Source organism: Cibotium barometz, chromosome 45, assembly GCF_041138505.1.
Source record: "Cibotium barometz isolate CiBa-2024 chromosome 45, ASM4113850v1, whole genome shotgun sequence".
Taxonomy (NCBI): domain Eukaryota; kingdom Viridiplantae; phylum Streptophyta; class Polypodiopsida; order Cyatheales; family Cibotiaceae; genus Cibotium; species Cibotium barometz.
The window spans coordinates 44,063,014-44,084,245 of record NC_141090.1 but is presented as its reverse complement, the minus strand read 5'-3'; the positions used below and the strand labels follow the sequence as shown (position 1 = coordinate 44,084,245).

General features: G+C 40.9%; 1 protein-coding gene across 4 annotated transcripts; it reads right to left on the bottom strand.

Annotated features, from left to right (window-relative positions):
* Positions 1-236: 236 nt before the first annotated feature.
* On the bottom strand, positions 237-3,167 carry LOC147612804 (myb-related protein 2-like). 4 transcript variants are annotated; one of them, XM_086783440.1, is made up of 7 exons: positions 2,683-3,167; positions 2,228-2,543; positions 1,988-2,064; positions 1,780-1,837; positions 1,632-1,698; positions 1,381-1,450; positions 237-1,246 (listed from the first exon to the last, which is right to left on the bottom strand). In XM_086783440.1, the coding sequence occupies exons 2-7, from the start codon at positions 2,460-2,462 to the stop codon at positions 368-370; spliced, it is 1,386 nt and encodes a 461-aa protein (XP_086639566.1). In that variant the 5' UTR covers positions 2,463-2,543; positions 2,683-3,167; the 3' UTR covers positions 237-367. The 4 variants fall into 4 exon arrangements, with proteins under 4 accessions (XP_086639566.1, XP_086639568.1, XP_086639567.1 ...); XM_086783442.1 differs by having other exon boundaries at positions 2,228-2,357; XM_086783441.1 differs by lacking the exon at positions 2,683-3,167 and having other exon boundaries at positions 2,228-2,650.
* Between the last annotated feature and the right edge of the window lie 18,065 nt (positions 3,168-21,232).

Here is a 21,232-nt window from a genome sequence, read left to right as displayed (position 1 = left end):
TCCCTCCTAGGTGCTGATCCCGGTAGGTGTCTTTGATTCTCTTGGCCTTCCAAGGTACGACATCTCCAAGTAAAAGCTGCACTTTATGAACATTGAACTTCATACTGCAGCAGGCAACCTGCATCTACAATCCTGAGCTTACCATTAATGGCACTTGCCATCAGGGCACAATCATTTTTTTTAAACTTTCCAGATTATACGAGAGAGAGAGAGAGTGAGAGTGAGACGTTTTCAGATAGAAAGAAAATTAGAAAACTTCTATACATGAGAATTTTCACCAAAACCTCCTATAGTCGAGAATCACTCAAAAACCTCCATCTAAGCTAGAATGGTCACTCGCTAAATTAGAACACTTGATGAAAATATCTCACTTTGACCATCCAAGACCATTCAAATCAAATTCTCTAGTTTCCCCAGTACGGTTCAGATCCAGTTCGTGAGCAAACTTACCTTGCTTCTTGTTACTGCAAGGCCCTTGATCTCGGTCGTTACATGCAGGTGGGGTGGACAAACTGATGAGTTGATCGGCTGCTTCGAAGGCAAATCGAGATGCAAATCTTTCTGCTACGTCATTAGTATGTAGACAGCTGCCCACGTTCACTCCAAGCTCTGGTGTCTCTTCATGATTAGCACTCTTGCTATCATAAACTAGGCTACCTAGCCTGCAGGTGAGCTCTTGGTTGGGAGCAGCTTGCTGCAACAAATCGTAGAGGGAATTGCAGCAACAGTTAGAAGGTGGTGATATTCTGTCCTTGGATTTGCAATCCTCTGCTCTAGTTGCAGCTCCAGCTCCGTTTTCATGGAGCTCAAGGTCAGGCCGGCTGGCGGGCGGGTTGCCATCGTCCAAGAACATTCTGGACCTCTTTTTACAAGGGATTATTGACTGGGAAGCAAGGCCCTGCATATTTGTTGCTTCAGAACGGTCGAGGCTGCTGAGGCAGCTCTCTGGTGAGCAGTCGGAGGTGGGCTGCTGCCATAATGGTAAGTCACTTGAATCAGCAGCAGCAGCGGTGGCAGCTTGTTTGAAGAGGTCCGGCAAGGCGGGCATGGACAGGCTAGTGGGCGGTGTGGTACTGAGGCACTCCTTGGACACCTTTGTGGCAAGCTCGGAAAGCTCAGCACGAGCAGCCTCAAGGCCTATGCAGCTCGCCATTGTCTGCCCTGATAAAGTCTCTTGAGCCTTCTCGAGTATTGACTGCAAATACTTGCCTTGTGCCTCTATCTTAAGTTGCAGCTGTTTTTGAACCTGCAAGCATTACATGTGATTATAATATTTAATGGACCTAAATTTAGCCTAATTATAAACAAGTATCATCACAGTTAATTAATAACCTACATGTATGCTGATCTTAATATTATCATATCACAAAATAACCTGACCTCCAGCTGCTCATGAAGCCTGTTTTGCACTTCCATTTGCATACGAAGAGCTTCAGCTATCTGCATGCTCCTGATTAACGGTTGTACAAAAATGAGTACTCTCATGTAGCCTTGACACATTTTTTATTTTTGTCAATCTAGGCTTCCCCACTAATTGTTTCCAAGTACTTTAAAAAATGATGTATTGTTGGCAAACATGGAAAGCTAGATGCAATATACAGACATAATAAATATAGTTCAAGAGCAAGTACTCTGCCACACTGTCTGATGCAAGAAATGAAGACTCGGCCTTGTGGCTCTCCAACACTCCGATGCTCCCTGTCGTTGTTTTAATTGACATTAAAAGAAGAAGAATGAAATTATAAAGCAAAGTAATCAGGAGGACTATGCTCTTAGTACCTGGCTTGTTAAATTCTGTGTTTACTTCTTTATGTGGTTGCTTTCCCAGGCGGTATTTCTGCAGTCATTACACATATTATTTCTTGAGCACATCATAAAACAATAGCCTGGCGTGCAGCACTGATCTATATAATCGCATCTCTAGATAAAGAGTTAATCAGGTAGCTAGGAAGAAAGCTTGAAATTGTTGATCATCCGCCTGTATCACCTGAAGGTGACTTTTAAGGTGGTAGAGTGTGAGGCCTTTAACATTCATCACCCTCATTACAGACTTTGGGGTTGCTTCTGCACAAGACAGTGTAGATTCTATTATAGCTAACAATTACCCAAGGTAAAAGGAATCAAATCAAGCATAACGCATCAGAGACTGCTCACCGACCAGTCATCGGGTACTCCACCAATTTATCTTTTGATTAAGGTATAAATTAAAGTATGTGCTGTAGCTTACTGTCGGCTCCTCCGAGTTGAGTAACAGCGTCTGCAAAGCGCTTGTGGAGGTCTGCTGTCCAGCGCAGACGCGGCTTAGGGTCTGTGGACAGCACCACGGTGCTGCCATCCGACCCTGGCAAATTAGTGCCCTGTAGGTTGAAATTAGGTCGACCATTATCCATCTTAATCGAGCACAAATCACGAGTAACTGATCCAGGCCCTAATCCCTGGCAATTCTCCATCTGACTGTACATAACTCTGACTCTGCTTTCGCCTTATGCTATAAAGGATTTATTGTTTAAACTACCAAATTGAAATTTAGCGGGCAGTACAATCTGCAGCCATGAATCATCAACATCAATCTTGCAGTTTAGTGTCCCTAACTTCAGTTTCTGATTAATTCTGCGCGGCGCAGAGAGAGAGAGAGAGATCAGTATACCTGGTGAAATAAATAGTACTAGTGCAACAACTCACCTTAGTAACCTCGATAATTTGCCTTTCACAACTTGAGCATGTGATCATAGACCATCGCTCTCGCGCGCGCGCGCAAAACATAAGCACAAGTTGACACAGTGATCTCTGTAGTCTCTTTCTTTTGAAGAGAGAGCTGCCTGCGGGAAGGTCGGAAGGATTGATGCGAGATACTGGCCGTGCAGATGCTGCAACAGATAGCAGGGTGGAGGAGGGGGCGAGGCAGTTCTGGGATTTGTATTCGAGACGAAAACAGGAGAATAGAACATCTCCTTTCGTGAACGCAAGAGAGAGAATGTGTGGCCAGAGCTGAGAGAGAGAGAGACAGAGAGAGAGAGAGAGAGAGAGAATCGCCAAAATTGAAAACCTCCTCAAAAGAAAAGAAATTGCCCTTACAAAAATACGGATCACCTCTCGTCGACTTGTATGGTACTCTGAAGAGGATGCTCCATTATTCCCGACCGCGTACGATTACAGGGGGTGAGACGTTCGATATATATTGTCATCGCCCCCCTTTACTTCTAAGCTAAGACTTCCAAATGGCTTTAATCTTCCTACTAAAAGAGAGGCACCTACCCCAGTAATTGGAGCGCCCCTCCACGGTTCTTGTGAGCGTCTTTAAACTAAATACAGTGTCCCCAACAATACCCAATGGAATAGAAACCATTATATCTCCCGCAATTTAGAGAATCTCGGTTCAGTCTCCAAGACCTGTAAAGCATGTGAGAAAAGCTACACTTCTAGGAATCAGGTCTGGCACCTTAAAGGAATTAGAATTAGGCAGCTCTAGTCTCTAGGGAAACCATTTCATCCAACTGTTTGCGAATATATATATATATATATATATATATATATATATATATATTTTTCATATTCAACCAACTTTTTTTCCTGGAAAAAGATCAAAGAAAAAACAGTGACAAAGGGCTAGAATATATTCAACCAACTTCCCAAGCCTAATTTTGAAAGAAAAAGGTTTATAATTTATCAGACTTACAATAAATTACCATAATTCTTTGGAACTGTCTCAATATCTTTTGATATAAAAGTTTAACTAGCAATAAATTACAATAAATTACCATAATTCTTTGGAACTGTCTCAATATCTTTTGATATAAAAGTTTATCAGACTTACAATAAATTTATCAGACTTACAATAAATTACCATAATTCTTTGGAACTGTCTCAATATCTTTTGATATAAAAGTTTAACTAGCAATTTGGGATTCTTGGTCGACTAAAAATTAAGCAAAGTTCCAACTTGCAGAAGAAGATGCTGAATTAGCTCAATTCATCTTAAAGCTGATGGAGGTTAAAAATTTCATTCAGAATTACCTTTGAGTTAGCTTCTCTAGAAAAAGCTTGGCTGTATTTCAGTCTTACGTTTTCTGAATAATACAAATCTTCTCATTCCGATTCAAAAAAAAAAAGCTGAGTTACCTCATTCCCAAATGCTGCTATTGAACGCCCCCATGACCTAAGAGAGGTTTACCCAGTGGTGAACTTATAGGACTTCAAATTATATTCAATAAGCTCCAAGAAATCACAAAAGCCTTACCAAAATAGACAGTTTACTTGTTGAGAGTAACTTAGGGAAATACTAACCAATCAAAAGAAGTCTGCACACAATAAAGAGGGGAAGATTTGAATGGGTGATTGGTCGAGTCCTCCACAGGGCACTACTTTGAAGGCTACTAAAATCACACTCATGCGCCAACATATGAAATCAAATTTGCATTCCTCTTCATGCATTGCAGTTCCGATTTTAAATCATCATCCTCTTCATGTTGCCTAATTTCTCCAAATTCATGCTATATCATATTGTTACCTTTCTAGTTAGAGTAGAAAAATGTTTCTAGGATTCACTTTAGCCCATGAATAATATTAACACCTTTAGTTCTCTATGATGGTTCAAATGTTGCTTTGAAGAAGGATGATTATGTAAGATTAGCATTAGAATCCTCCTTCTTAAGCGAAACCTTCCACTTCAATCACAATGTTCTTATTTAAAAAGCCTTAAAAACTTATAAAGAAAATTCTTTTAGGGCCTTTGAGAATTATTTAGAAAAACATTTGTCTTTATTTATGAGGCTTCAAAGAAGATCCTTCTAGGATTTTATCACAGTAGTAATATAGATACCTATAAAAAGTAAAAAGGATTTTTATGTACTAAGTGTCCATATTTGAAAAGTAAATTCCATATGTCTGAAAACCATTAGCAATTACCTTCTCTTAATTTAGTACATGACTATTTTCTAAGACTCACCTTAAAACCAAGCTTACTAGAAATTACAAACTGCTTTTTAATTGGAATTTTTGGGTGATAGCACAAGTTCAAATCAAAACTTTAACCATGTGTATAACATACTAACCACATACTTAAGAGTAGTTTCACAGTTATTCTTCTCATTGGCTTATCATCTACCTTTCTAGAAATAAGATGTAAAGTCATTTTCTCCATATTTATGGCTCAATTACAAAAGTCAAGACTAGTGTTGAGATTTTGATAAGAGTACACGAAATGAATACAAATCATTATCGAAATCTAACATTATAAAAAATTACATCCTTTCTATAATTTAAATTAAAAGTCTACAAGAATGGAGTGAGGAGTTGACGAGCACACATTCACCCACTTTCTCAAAAGGACAACCCCTTCTCAAGCTTCAATGACACTTGGATTATAATAATGTAATAGATTACACTCAAAAGGTATTCTATCTTTACTTTTAAAATGAAGTGAAAGCTACTTGCTTCATGGGTTGTTAAGATACTACAAGCAACATATATACCTCCCCTTTTTGATATCTTATTAAAACTCCATGAAGTTGAATTAAAGATATGAAAGTAGTTATGCTTAATTTTTTATGATAGTCATGCTCTTCTTTGGGTATACTGGTCATCAAATACATGCAATTCTTTTTTAATCATAAAATATAATAGATCATAAGAAATGCTCCTTTTAACCTCTTTTGATTGATTTTGAAGGGGAAGGGTTGCTTTTAAAAAGCAACCTTAAAGACTATCTAGTTCACGTAGAATGCTATAAAGGAACTTAATCCTCAATCCATGATCACATAAGAAATGCTCCTTTTAACCTCCTTTTAACCTCTTTTGATTGGTTTTGAAGGGGAAGGGTTGGTTTTAAAAAGAAACCTTGAAGGCTATCTAGTTCACGTAGAATGCCATAAAGGAACTTAATCCTCAATCCATAAACACGTACTTGAGACTTGTGTTATTTTTTTTTAAAGTGTACTACATGATTCGACATCTTGGTTTGTTCAAAATGAAAAATGTGATGCTCTTGTTTAATTGCTCCTTTACTTGGAGGACAAAAAGTGAGTTGGAGACTATGATGATCAGACTAGCCTTTTTACTCATCCCCATGCAAGTTATGCATCATGACTCCTTTACAACTTGCATATTCAATTGTGATGGTTGGTAAGAACTGGTGCTTTTGTGTAAGAAGATTAGCAACTTTTGATTGGATCCTGAAGAGGGTATTGTTTAAGAATTTTCCAATAATATGACAAATTTTGTAGAAGTGCCAAAGTTTTTTGCAAGTTATATTAGCTAGCTACTATTGTTTGTTTGCACATTGCATTGTGTTAAATCATTCACCATATACAACTTACCCAAGGCCAAGGGTAAGTACAAGATCAAGAATTAAAAAATAATACTTGTTAGTGTGAAGAGGAACTTCAATGAAAGGAAGTGAGATTTCAAATGAGAACATTGTATTGCCTAATAGCAAGGGTAACAAGTGCTCAAGGCATTGGATCCATCAAACTATCACATGTATTCCTTTCACAAAAAGGTTTTTGTAAGTATGCATACTGTCACATGTATTCCTTTCACAAAAAGGTTTTAGTAACTATGGCTTGGCATGCCATTCTTGTACTCCACTTGATTGACTTTTTACTAAGTTTAAAACAAGGAAGAGCCCTTAGACATTTCAAAAGTGTAAGGTACTTGAAAAGTTTGCAAGACTTTTGAATCAAAAGATTCTGATGTGACAAGTGGCTTGTCCCATGAGATAGTGGGGGAACGTAAGTGGATTTTGTCCAATGGGAGTAAATGGTGTGTGACACATCTTTTGCAAGATTGGGTTGGAAAAAGAGGAGGTTCCTTGAGGGTTTAGATAAAAGAAAGGTGGAAAGCTGATCGACATAAGGTAGAGTTATTGTCACCTACTTGGTGGAATGTTACTAGTGAATTTTTTTGTATAGATTAAAATGCAAGGGGGAGAATTTCTTGAGTGGGAGGAAAGTGCTACACATGAAGAGACAATGAGGAATAAAGGTTACTTCAAAGTCCTCACTCACTAGTTTTCTTTTCTCTTTTTTCTTTTGGGAATATATAATTTTTAAGAATTTTGAACGTAAAGAGAGTTTATAGTCTACTGTAGGGCTGTCAGTCAAAAAGTACGTATGTCTATGTCCACGCGTCACATCCTCAGTGGATAGTATGACTTCGCCTGTTCACCCGGCACTTAGTGCGGTGGAATATTCTTTCTAACAGCAAAGCTTACTTCCACGTGTCGCCAAAAGCATTCTCACGAGTCCGTTGCGCTTGCTTATCCGGCAGGTGTTTGTAACGTTTTAACCACACGCTTGAAGCCAGCTTCCAAATTCCTTGCAAAAGTGCCAAACCAGCCTTTGTGTTCCCTTAGATTCTCTTCCCCTCCATCCATCTCACAAATACCCTGCTATCCCCCCTACAATAGTATGCTTCTTGTCCACAATTAGACTCGTGCCACCCACCCCACTACGCATGGGAAAGAAGAAAGGATATTCCAAGCACCAACTCTTGATTGACATACATAAAAATGGGCCATTCTCTATACAATGTATTAATTAACCACCATAAGAGAAACTAGGACATTAGGAGACCAACACCTTCACATGTGACATCCCTTAGAGAAAACTGCCCTCTCCTCCATGTGTCCCCCTCCACACCTCACCTGTGGTTCGGGTCCTCAATTTACCTCAACCACTAACTTTGCTGCCACCAACTACCAAGGTACCTTACCTACCGCCCCAAACGTTACGCTTAATGTATCCTTACCCCTCATCTATAGTGCCTCTTCTACTTGATGTTGGTATCCCACAGAGGAAAAGAGACAACACCCTTGAAGCTCAACAGGCAAGCCACCACCCAGCCCTATGTGTGGGCAAGTGAAACTCCACCCCTTCCCATGCATCTCTAGGTACGCAAGACACATGCTTAATGTTGTCCTCTTCACCCTGAACAACATAAATTGTCCTTACCTTACACAAGGAGCTTGACGATGGGGTTTCGAATGTGTGTGTGTGTGTGTGTGTGTGTGTGTGTGTGTGTGTGTGTGTGTGTGTGTGTGTGTGTGTGAGAGAGAGAGAGAGAGAGAGAGAGAGAGAGAGAGAGGGAGAAAGTCCCTACATGACCAATATCAAGAAGGTGCACACACTGCTCAATCAACCATTGAGGGAAAAAGAGACCGGCATGACCGGGCCGAGAGAGAGAGAGAGAGAGAGAGAGAGAGAGAGAGAGAGATGCATCTCCATCTCCATGTGGGTCATCAATGTCCATAGCACTCACTAGTTGCTTGATATCTCAACATGTACCTTTAGATCGTCACCTCCTATAGCACTGACCCATAGTGATGCTTCTCTATGCAGATTTAGGTTTCTCTATATGAATTAAGACATTTGTCTACTTGACCACTTAGCATTCATAAATATTGGGGTTTTCTCAAGTAGAACATCATGGAGATGAACAGAGGTAGCTTGGCCATTAAAAAGTTCAATGGAAGTAACTTTCTGACATGGCAAATAAAGATACATCTTTTGATGATGCTAGACGAAGTCTGGAATGTGGTCTCAATGGCACAGACCTCAAACTAAGTGATAGAGTGGGGAAGATTTGCACATGGAATGACTATAATGATAAGGCCATGGCGCTCATCGGGCTTAGGGTATCTAACAACCTGATTCATTATGTGGATTTCACCAAGAGCTTAAAGGAGGTATGGGGGGACCTTTTTTGGCAAACATTTGGCGATGAGCCTTTTTTTGGCATTTGGCGGCAAGCCTTTTTTGGCAAACATTTGGCCGGCGAGCCCTTTTTTGGGTAATCTTTGGTTTTATGGGTTTTGCTTATGTGGACTACTCTAATGATGTCACAGTTGACATGTCTATGTCAACATGTAACTAGTCCACGTCAGCATGTAACATGGCATGGACATACATGCTATCACGTGCACCATGGGCATACATGTATCATCCACATGTTGACCATGTAATGATGTCATCACGACCTTAGATGGTCCATACATATGGTCTTCTCCTAGTGTGCTTTGGATAATCCATATGTGATCTATATATGGTTAGTCTCGGTTTGTATATGCTTCTTCTCATTACATCTTTTACTGCATGGTCCATGTGGTGTTTATACATGGTCAGATTGGTATGCTCAGTCTTCTCATGGGTGTGCCCTGCGTGGTGGTCCATGTGGTTTGTATATGGTCAAAATGGAGTGCCCAAGATCTATACATGCTTGATGTCATATCGGTGTGCTCTATATGGTCTATGTGATCCGCATATGGTTGGAATGGGCTCTATGTGATCTCTATATGCTTGGTCTTCTTATGGTGTACTTTGAATGATCTACGTAGTCTCTATACATGGCCAGAATACATGCTTATTTTTGTCTCAATGTGGTTTATACAATCCATGTGTCCCGTACATGAGTGGAGTGGGTTCTATGTAATCTTTATATGATCCCTCTTCTCATAGTGGTGGTTCATACATGGTCAGAATAGATTGCTTGAGATCTTTACATGCTTGATGTCATCTTTCTTGATGTGGCCTGCAGACATAGTGCATGTGATCCTCATATATTTAGAAAACATGCTTTTCAAGATCTTTTCATGCTCATTGTTGCCTTGGTGTGGCTTGTATGGTGGATACGGCACACACATTGGTCAGAATGGACTGCTTGAGATCTTTACATGCTTAGTATCATCGTATGGCTTTGGATGGTCCATATGATATGTACATATGTAGAATGGGTTGTATCATCCATAGATCATGGCCTTGGATGGTCCATATGGTCCGTACGTCATCTATGCAATGGGTTGTATATGATTTCACATGCTTGGTCTTCTCTTGGTATGCTTCGTATAGCCCATATGATCCTCATATGGTTGAAATGGGTGTCTATATGCTTGGTCTTCTCATGGTATTCTTTCCTGCCACTGTAGGGTCCATGTGGTCTCTATACATGGTTGGAAGGGACTACCCAAGGTCTTTACATGCTCACTATTGTTTTGATGTGGTTTATGTCCCATACATGATCGGAACAAGCTCTATGTGATCTCTATATGCTTGGTGTGTGTGTTTTGTATAGCCCATGTCTGGTCCCTATGGTCTTTCTAGTTGGTACACTATGGCGATGGTGGGCATGGCAATGGGATGTACACGATCTTTATGTGGTTAGCATTTTCCTTGCACGGTCTACATGGTCCATACAACAAGTGTATGATCAGACTGTATATGATTTCCATATGGTTGGTCATCTCTAGGTGTGCTTTGTATAATCCATGTGGTCTGTGTATAGGTTTGAGTGGGCTCTATGTAATCTTTGTATGCTTGGCCTTCTCATGGTGTACTCTGCATCATGCGGTCTGCATATGGTCTGAATGGGCTGATTAAGATCTTTACATGCTTGGTGTCCTCTTGGTATGGTTTGTACAGTCCATATGTCCCGTACGTAACCGGTTGGAACTACACATGATCTGAATGGAATGATTAAGATTAAGATATGCTTGGTGTCCTCTTGGGTGTGGTCTGTATAATCCATATGTCCCGTACATGGTCAGAACAACACTCTTGAGATATTTAAATTCTCGGTCTCGTCCGATGTGGTTTGTATGCCCTCTGGGAGTGGGTTGCACGAGATCTTTACACACTCCATATTGTATCGGTGTGGCTTGCAAGGTTAGAAAGGGATCTATTTTTATGGTTGTCAGATTCAATGTGTGATCTATATGGTCTAAATGGTTCGTATCTATGGAAATATACATGCTTTGTATCTGGTTTGTGTACATATTGCAAATAAGATCCTCATGTGGTTTATATGGTCCATATGTTCTACATGGTTGGAATGGGTTGTATATGATTTGTATGTGGTGGTTTGTTCTTGTCTAACTTGTTCAGTCCATGTAATCAATAGCAAAAGGATGGGCTCCATTTGATCTTTACGTGCTTGGTATAGTCCCTGTATGATGTGTGTGGTATTTATGCTCCATATAAGTTGGGAATCGATTGTGAGAGTGAGAGTGTTTATTCACTTCTATGTTTATTAGTATAGTACTATTTATTGGCTTCTGTGTTTGTGCTTTTGTTTTGCTACAGAGTGAGTGTGTAGATATTTAGTCATGTCTCATACCAGATTTGTAATAGTGGTTTTAGAGCATAGTCCCACTAGTCTCTGTCTTAACATTATCTTGAATTTGTTGCACTTTTGCTTGCATGGAATGAATTACTCATACATAGATTGCTTTCTCTTAGTATGCACAAATGCATGAATTGAACATTATCAACAGAACGTGTGGGAGACATTGTGCAGGTATGTATTTTTGTCACGATGTATGCATGCATGTGTGTGTGAATATATAAATACATGTAGAAATTTCTTGCTTAGCAGTGTCCATGCATGCCTATCTGACTTTGAGATTGTTTGTTTTTATGGCATATCGGCAAAAGGGACACCAACAAACCATGGTGAATTGGTAAGGCATTACATAGGATAGAGTATTGCTGACAATAGCCAAAGCATATTAGAAACATAGGAAAGCACACTTGAAGGACAAACCATAATGCAAGTCACAACTCATAAAGGATTTTAAACACCTCCCATGATCACTCACATGGACATTTAATCAGTACAAGAAATTCACACTAGGACATATCAAATCAGATTTCATGTTCACACAACCATTGGACAAGTATAGAAAATTGATATGAATAAAAAAATTCAATATTGTCATTTAAAGCATATACAATAAAGCCATGGCATGAACCCCTAAATAGAGGAATGATATCCCAAGATGAACTATGGCATTTTGAAACTTGGCCTAACTACTTTGGTCCCATCCCAAATTACCATCCAAGAAGTCAATGAGGCACTTAGGAGAACTGATGCCTTGTCTTGCATTTTCCATGCTTGTTTCCAGCATGACTCAAGCATTCTCTCGCATTGGTTGACTGTTGGCATTGGTTGCATCTATAGGAGACAAGCACAATCAAGATATTACATTTTCCACACCTATTTCTTCCTGCATGACTTGAGCATTCTCTCGCATTGGTTGACTGGCACTAGTTGCGAAAAGCATGATCGACATATTAAAACCATATAATTTAGTGTACATTATTACAATAAGAGTATTCCCTATAAATGCGTCCCGCAAAACTATGATGCTACAAGCGCGACTTCTTACCCTTAAAGGACACCTTTCATCTAGTAACCCTCGAATGCTTTTGAGCCATGGACATGTTAGGTGTGCCAAAAAACATTTTCATAACAAGCCTATGGGGAATTGAATCCCAAATCACCATAATGGCTAGACCTCCGAGAGGTTCCCCAACCCCCTCCTTGGTTAGTATAGGTTGAAGATAAATCAAAAATAAAAAAATACTGAGAAAATATGCTTACCTATGCATATGTGACCAAGTTTCATGCTCATATTGAAATCTCAGAACAGAGCTACCTGTATTTTGACTGCTCCATGCATCTACACAAAACTATGCAAAACACACATACAAAGCTCCTATTTTTAGGATGTAAGAAAAAGAAACATTCAATTCCCTAAGCATGTAGCTTTAGATAGGTTCACATGTGAGCACAAAACATAATGTGATGTTTGATATCTAGAATGGTCAAACATAACCAAAGACAAAAGGCCTAGCTCGCTTGTCGCTCTTTTTCTCACATGTATTTATGCGATCCTCTCTAGGGCTAGTGGTCGATCTCTAACTTGTGTGGCTAATATGGCTTCTAGAACGGGTGTGATCGTGGCCACTACGGTGGCTGCCATGGCTATGGCTCCATTTGCTACAGCGCCTATATCAGCTATGGCTACGGCTGCGTTGCGGGCGGCTATGGCTATGGTTCCATCTACTATGGCTATGGTTACACTGATGTCTATCACCCCACCACTAGTGTGCGACTATACAGGTATGTCAACACGCGAGGGCTCCGGCTACATCAATGGCTCATGCTGCTATGGCTACGGCTACGTCTATGGCTGTGATAATTGTGGTTAGCGATGGCCACATCTGCGGCTTGCGACTACGACTGTGGCTCCGACTATAGCTATGGATCCTTCTAATGACCGCCCCCCTTGAGATGAGGTTGTGGCTTCACCTACGGTACCGTTTGGGAGGTATGGCATGCCTTCTATAGTGTGTGCACCCGAGAAACCGAGCGAGGCAAATCAAGTGAGGCTAAGCGAAGAAAACCGGGCGAACATAAATATATACGCACTTGCGAATGTATGCTTGAATACACGTACACACACATACATCCACACACACACATATATATATGTGTGTATGTATGTATCTGTGTGAGGCTAGAAAAGTGAGCGAAGAAAACCGAGTGAACATAAATATATACCACCCGCGAATGTGTGCTGGAATACACGTACACACACACATAGATACATACACACACACACACACACATATCTGTGTATATGTATGTATGTATATATACACATTTGTATACGTGTATATGTATGTATGGTTGAATTGACAAAGTACATTTTAAGCCATGTATTGGCCATAGTGATGCTTAGTCACTACCACAAGTGAACAACCATTAACTTTACAACCAAAGAAATCAAAACAACATTGCAATATAGAATTGGACACTAAAGTTTGTGTTAGACCCATTCTCATAATTATTAATAAAAACCTCAATACCCCTTCCCATTGTGAGAAATTGAAAATGATAGAGTAACAACAAAGATCAAGTTATCCAACAGGTGCCAAATTAATTTTAAGTGACAGAACCATGACAGTATTTGCAAAACAAATAACATTACATAGTCCAAATACTCAAAAGGATGTAGTAGTCTTTGAGCAGTTAGGGAAGGATATATCAATCCTGTGAGCACTCGTAATCCACATACAATCATGTCACTGCATTCCTTTCTCTCTTGCCACATCATCAAACCTTTAAGGGGATAAATCAATCCTCTGAGCACTCATCATCCACATGCAAGCATGTCACTGCATTCCTTTCTCTTATCACAGCATCAAACTTTTTGCTCCTTGCCATGTCCTCACCATAGCATAGCAAAAAACTATAGAAACAAGGCGTGATGGAAACAATACTAAATAAGTCATATCATGGACTTCTTTAATGCATTCTAGAAATCATGGGCCTTTCACCTCTCTAGACATAATTACTAACAACGTAAATTGAGAGGATTTAACAAAATCAAGGTAAACCTAGCTAAAAATATGTGAAATGTTGCATGGTTTCAAAGAATAACAAAAAAATAAGGACATAAGAAGTAAATGTAAGTCTTGGTCATGAGTGTGGAGGCTCACTATTCATCATATGGATTATCAACAAACTAACACTCTATATGCCTCCTCTCATTTCTAATTGATTTGTGCCACCTCCCCTACATATCAGGGCACCTTTTCCTAGAATCTTTCCACACCCCTATATTCACTCATGCTACCCTTGATTCTCTCATCAGTAAATTCTTCTCACCTTTTCATACCCCTATATTCACTCATGCTACCCTTGATTCTCTCATCAGTAAATTCTTCTCACCTTTTCACTGCTACCCACTCAATTACTGACTCCCTTTTACAATCTCTAGCTAAGGGCTTATTCCCGCACACACTCATTCACTTGCATATTTCAACACCTCCCCTCAAGTGAATATATTACTCTAGCACACCTGGACCCTATACCAAGTTTCTCTCTTACTTGGTAGCTCGCAACAACCAGTGTCTCAAGTCCCTAACTCATAGTCCTTGACACTCTCTCTCTCTGTGTCCAAGGCTACTACAAGTGCCCGTGACCTTGACTAAAGTGCTCACACATACATCTACCACATGGCCTACATCATCAGTGGCTCAGAGGTGGTTTTACTCTATTGGGACAGGTTACATTGGGTTGTGGGGTTTCTCTCTCTTCCTCTCTCAGAAAAGATGTCCTGACTCCTCTACCTTAGGAGTCTCCATGAAGTTTGCCGATGCCGATCCTTCTTCATTTGGTTTGCTGTAGTAGTCTCTAGCCATGTGTCATGTCTTCTCACAGTTGTGGCAAGTGAAGGTCCTTCCTCCTCCTCTGCCTCTTCCTCTTCCTCGTCCTTGTGCGAGGCCTCCTTGGGTGTAGAATGCTTTCTCATTTATGTTCTTCCACTCATTCTCCCCATTCTCCACTGGGCATTCATCTCTTCCCTCAATTAGCCCAAGATTCAAGGGCAGTGTCTACCCTTTTACAACTCCAATATGATGTTTAATGATGATTACAACAAGTTTATCAGCATGAATTTACCAAAAATTGCATAAAGCCAAGGAAAATTGGTTTATACTAGATGGTTGGTATATCAAACCAGCTTCAAATTTCAATCTAAAGTGATAGAGATATGTATCAGGTACCCAATGGTAAGTTTGAACCATCAATTGCACTAAAATATAGTGATTAGTGTTAATTAATCACTAATTAGTAAAATTAATCTCCTATTTTGTGTGCAAAAAATAGAGTGTACGAGGAGGCCAGATATGATGCCTTAGAGTTCAAATGAGCTCAAATCCTTTCAAGGTCATCAATAGCAGTTAGTCTAGTAGAGGATCAATCCCAAAAACAAAAGATTTGACCAAACATTGAATGCTTAATCTCTGTTTTACCAAAGTCACTTCTTGCAGATTTGATGCAGAGCTTGATTCCACTTCTCCTTGAAAAAATTTTGAAATTTGAGATCACCAATATGTTCAGCACACCCCAAAACCCCCTTGGCTAGCTCCAATAGCTCCAATTCCAAGTAGTGAAGATGAATTTAAAGTTTTTCTCAGAAAATAAGCGCTTGCAAAATCACGATTTTCTATAGTTTCTCTCGGTAGTTTGACGTGCTAACTTGATGGGCTATAGCGTGGGGAAGGTAGCTATGTGTGCTAAAAGCTTTTTGCCTAATGTTGAGGCTGGAGGGAGATCAAGCCCCTCCAACAACTAGGGGTGCAGAGGATAGTTGAAAGAAGACTAAAAATTAGGATTGACTTCTAATCATGATTAGTAGGGTAATTATGCTTAAAAATTAGATGAATCCTATGCTATGGCTCTGATACCAAGTTGATTTTGTAGAAATGTGATGAGCTATGGTGGATCAAATGCAAAGATCAACATGATTAGCAAGTAATTAGAAGGTGATTAAGATGAGATTAGTGCACAATTAATCTAATAGCTTAATGTAGGCATGGATACTCAAAAACCAGCAATTTCTCATTAGGCCAATGTCTCAATTTATAGGTTTTACATCCACAAGATGCCAAGCATCTAATCCCACTGATTTCTCCTTAATTTGTGCCACCTCCCTTATATCTAGGGGCACCTTTTCCTAGAATCTTTCCACCTCCCTTACATCTAGGGGCACCTTTTCCTAGAATCTTTCCACACCCCTATATTCACTCATGCTACCCTTAATTCTCTCATCAGTAAATTCTTCTCACCTTTTTACTGTTACCCACTCAATTAGTGACTCCCTTTACGATCTCTAGCTAAGGGCTTGTTCCCACACACACCCTTTCACTTGCATATTTCAACAACACTATCGTCATCATCAAATGAAAAGCAAGGATGATCGGATGCCTGAAAAGCACGCATAATAGGTGCCGTATCACATCCCATCTCTAGGACAAGCCCATATGGAGGACATAGAAGGTGAAGAACACATGAAACAAAGCTCGCAGATCACCCAACCACACCATGCCAAGAAGCAGTGGAAGATGGCCTGACCATATTTGATGCTTTGGCGGAAGGTAATGAGTCCAAGAGTCACTCCCTGGCTGAATTTGTAACCTCTGGAAGTAAGACCTGCTCTCCAATGGGAACATTTGTGGCTTACACCCAACACATCATGCAAACACTAGAAATGATGATCTCATCTGCAAAGAGACATGAAAGAGTACAACATTTGAATATAAATTAAGAAGAATCCGCAACCAAGAATCAAATATGAGAAACACACCGTAATATCCATGCCATATTGAGAGGCATGTCTGTACGGTAATTTTTCATGGACAAAGATGCAATGTGCCACCTCCAATCCCAAGAATTGCACGTAGCGCTCCACTCAAGTCATGGCTTGTCCTAAGAAACAAATTAAACACTCATCTAACTGCACTTTAACAAGCAAGCACACACACTATTTGGAGCACGAGAGATAGATTGTACCTGCTCTACCGGAACACCATATGACCAACCATCCACCATCCTGCCAATGAGGCCACTCCCACGGAGATTCCATGTTAGACGTGCTCCTCAACACATTCCATGTCAAAATTCTAGAGCCCTTTTCCATTTCAAGTAAGTCAAGGAAGACTAGGTTTGATGCCCACTTGACCCTCTTCCCGAACCTAATGTAAGCCTAGTCTTTCCTCACCAAATTTGAGAGAGAATCGTGCACCTTGGTGTATGAATCATTCTTCTTACATATCATGAAATCCCGTCCATGGAAACATAGTCACCCACAACACACCCATAAGGTGGCCTGCCATCATATGCTCAAAGCCAAACAGTGGGATAGGGTAGAAAAAATACAAATCCAACCATCTCCTTTGCCGGCATCTTGTTATTTTTCTAAATAAACAAAATATACCACTCAATCAAACAAAACATACCACTCAAACAAATAGTTATTGAATTACACATCAAGGAAGAGTTAAGTCTCTTGTACCTTCACTCTCATCCTTAATACCCAAAAGACCTAGATTTGGGTCATTGTGTAGCTTGGAACTATAAAAGCCAATTTCTCTTGTTTTTAGTAACTCATTCTCCCATTTGTGCAATAGAAGTGGAGTGTTCTCTCTTCCTCTCTCTTGAAACTCTAATCTAGCATGTGTGATGTTCTTAGGGTTAGGGTTTGGGACTGCTAATCACTTGTTCTCTCTTGCTTCCCTCTTGCTTCTTCTCTCCCTCTTGCTTGAGTGATTAGGCTACCATTGCGACCATTTTTTATAGAGATCCCACACCATCTTCACAAGAGAGGTTGCACCACCCATTGGGTAGAGCAACCGCCTCGATGTGACAATGAGTGTGGGAGGAGGGCGGTGAGGAGCGGCTAACGGTGGAGCTCTTGAGCATAGCTCGAGCTCGACGGATAGGCAACTTTCCATGATGCATTAGGTTGAGCTTAACATCTCTAGCACAACTGCCCCCACGGAGCACCAATCCGCTACTTATCAAAGCCTTCTTTGATTCGAATTCAACAAAGTCTCCATAGAGAGTGGATAGCTCACCATCGCATTGCTCCTGTGTCACATGGCCTGACATATCGTCAGGTTTGTGAGCTTGGTCCGATTAGAGATGGAGGCTACTTAGACCTTTTCCTTGATAGTCGTGAGATGCGGCATGGGGTGGGAAGCCCCTTACTATTTCGCGGTGTTCGCATCCTTGTATGGCGGCACATATCTATAGTCAATATGCTACCGCATATGGAAGGATGTCGAACAACCACCAAATTTCTATATACTCTGCAAAGCAATTATATGCAGAGTTTGTCTTAGGGGAGCAGGTGGATTACACTAGCCATCGGCCTAGCGGCGGCGGTGCTGGTCGAGGTTGTCTCCAGGACCAAGTTAGGCGGCCTCCACCAGCCCTTTGTGTAGCTACTATAGATCCTATGTTTTGTGCCTTTGTCTATAATCGAGGCACTAGGTGCCCAGGTGGGTATCGACATACAGAGTGCCATGGAGAGCATCCAGCATGTGGTACGCCTGTTTTCATCAGGATCGATACTGACAAATGTCGAGGTATTTACACATATTTATTACTTCTTGAGGTTTTTCATAGTCATTTGTTTACATGTTTATATGTACTTTTTTATAATTTTAAAATGAGCGGCATGGTTGATTGTGTCACTTAGGGTTCCACACCTACCAGTGAGAGACTCCCTCCGAGGAGAGGAGTTGATAGAGGCGAGAGCGAAGATCGACCGTCTTAGAGTAGCATTGTAGACAACAGAGGCATCCACTGTAAAGACACGCCATGCGAGACAATCTGACATCCAGTAGGTAGGTGGTCTCTCTTGTATGTAAAAGAGCTATAATTAAGGTTTAAAGTTATAAATTTCTTTAAGTAATATCTAATGAGAGAGACTAATCAATTATTTATATGCTTTACTTTTTAACTAGGCCCAGACTGAGGTAGAGAGTGCAAGAGCTAAGGTGGAGCAGCACATGATTATGGAGAGGATTACATAGGACAAAGCAGAGCAGTTTTGATGCTGCATGTTCGGAAGTTCATCTTCTGACGTAACAATGCCTTACTTGCCTCTATATCCACGGCCTGTTAACAGAGGTTTTTCGACGACCTCTCCCTCATGATGAACCACCATTCCTCCGCCGCGACGCGTGTTGCGCTCTATGCCTCAAGGAAATTGACAGTACTGGTGATATGCTCTGGGATGTGGACATTTTTTCCATTTGCCCTACATCACCCAGGAGAGCTAGTATGCTTCTCGGCATGTCCCTCTTGTCGAGCACTTGTTGACCTAGCGACATACAAAGTTCTCGACATATATGTTCACCCAGGCTTCGCTCAAGTAGATGCTAAGACTCGCAGGCCACTTGATTTCACATCATCTCTACTGAATTAGGACTTGATGCCGTCGATGATAGAGATCAGGAGCCTGAGGTACCTCCAGAGTTAGAGTGGAGTGCACACAAGTTTAATGCATACTAAAGAGTCCTTCACAAAAGAGCCAGCTCACAACACATGAGTGTGTGGGTGGTGCTAGTCCTAGTGGCACCTCGGGTGATGGTGCTGGCGGCAGTGCTGCATCACATGAGCAGTGTGTCCTTACAGCAACAGAGGAGCTTACATGTGCAGAGTGGCAGGCACATACCATTGCAGATTACAGATTTTGGGTTTATAGACCAAGATTTCTTACAGTAGCACGATGTAGAGAGACGGAGATGGCTAAAGCAACTTATGGGACTCATGAGCTCCTGATTACACTAGCACCAGCTTATGATCTTGCCTTTGAGGTAGATCTCCCCGTAGATATTTGACGACCCCCGCAACCGGCACAGCCTCCTCGATGTACATAGCATCCTCGACATGCATGTCGATCAATAGTGAGAGATGAAAATTTTGATTGGGTTGTCGTTATTAGTGACTAAACTCAGACTAGCTGGGTTAGCTCATTTACATTGTACTTAGATTTTTTGGCGGTGACTAACCTCTTAGATTTTTTGGTGGTGACTAACCTCTGACTAGCTGGGGTAGCTCATTTTCATTATCCCTTGATCTATTGAGTTAGTTTATAAACCCAGAGTAGCTGGGTTTAGCTCACATTATGATGTACTTAGTTGATGTTTATATCATTATGAGTTTTTTCGTTATTGAGGATCATTGCATTTTAGTTTATGTTCATGATTTTTGGATTTTTTAAACACTTTGGCTATCATATTGTTTCTTAAAAATCCCCATGCCATCGTACCCAAACATGCTCATATGCTGACCAAACTTTGCGAGCATGTGGGGTGGACCCACCCCCACATGCTCGCAAAGTTTAGTCAACATCGGAGCATGCTTGCATTAGTAATTAGTGCCGTGTGTGGATTTTTCAAGTCTCTTAGTTCTTGAGAGGCCATGGAAAATCCCTCTCTTCCCCATGCCGTCGCACCCAAACATGCTCCGATGGTGACCAAATGTTGCGAGCATGTGGGGGGACCCACCCCCACATGCTTGCAAAGTTTGGTCAACATCAAAGCATGTTTAGATTAGTAATTAGCGCCTAGTGTGGATTTTCAAGTCTCTTAGTGCTTGAGAGGCTATGGACAATCTTTCTCTTCCCCATGCCATCATACCCAAACATGCTCCAATGGTAACCAAACTTTGCGACCATGTGGGGGAGAACCACCCCCAGGTGCTCCCAAAGTTTGGTCATCGAAGCATATTTGGATTAGCAATTAGTGCCCAGTGCAAATTTTTCAAGTCTCTTAGTGCTTGAGAGGCCTTACAAAATCTCGCTATTTCCCATGCCATCATACCCAAATATGCTCCGATGGTGACCAAACTCTGTGAGCATGTGGGGGAGATCCGCCCCCACATGCTCACAAAGTTTAGTCAACATCACAGCATCTTTAGATTAGCAATTAGCGCCTAGTGTAGATTTTTGAAGTCTTAGTGCATGAGAGGCCATGGAAAATCTTGCTTTTCCCCCTGCCATCATACCCAAACATGCTCTGATGGGTGACCAAACTTTGCAAACATGGGGGGGAGACCCACCCCCATATGCTCGCAAAGTTTGGTCAGCCGGAGCATGTTT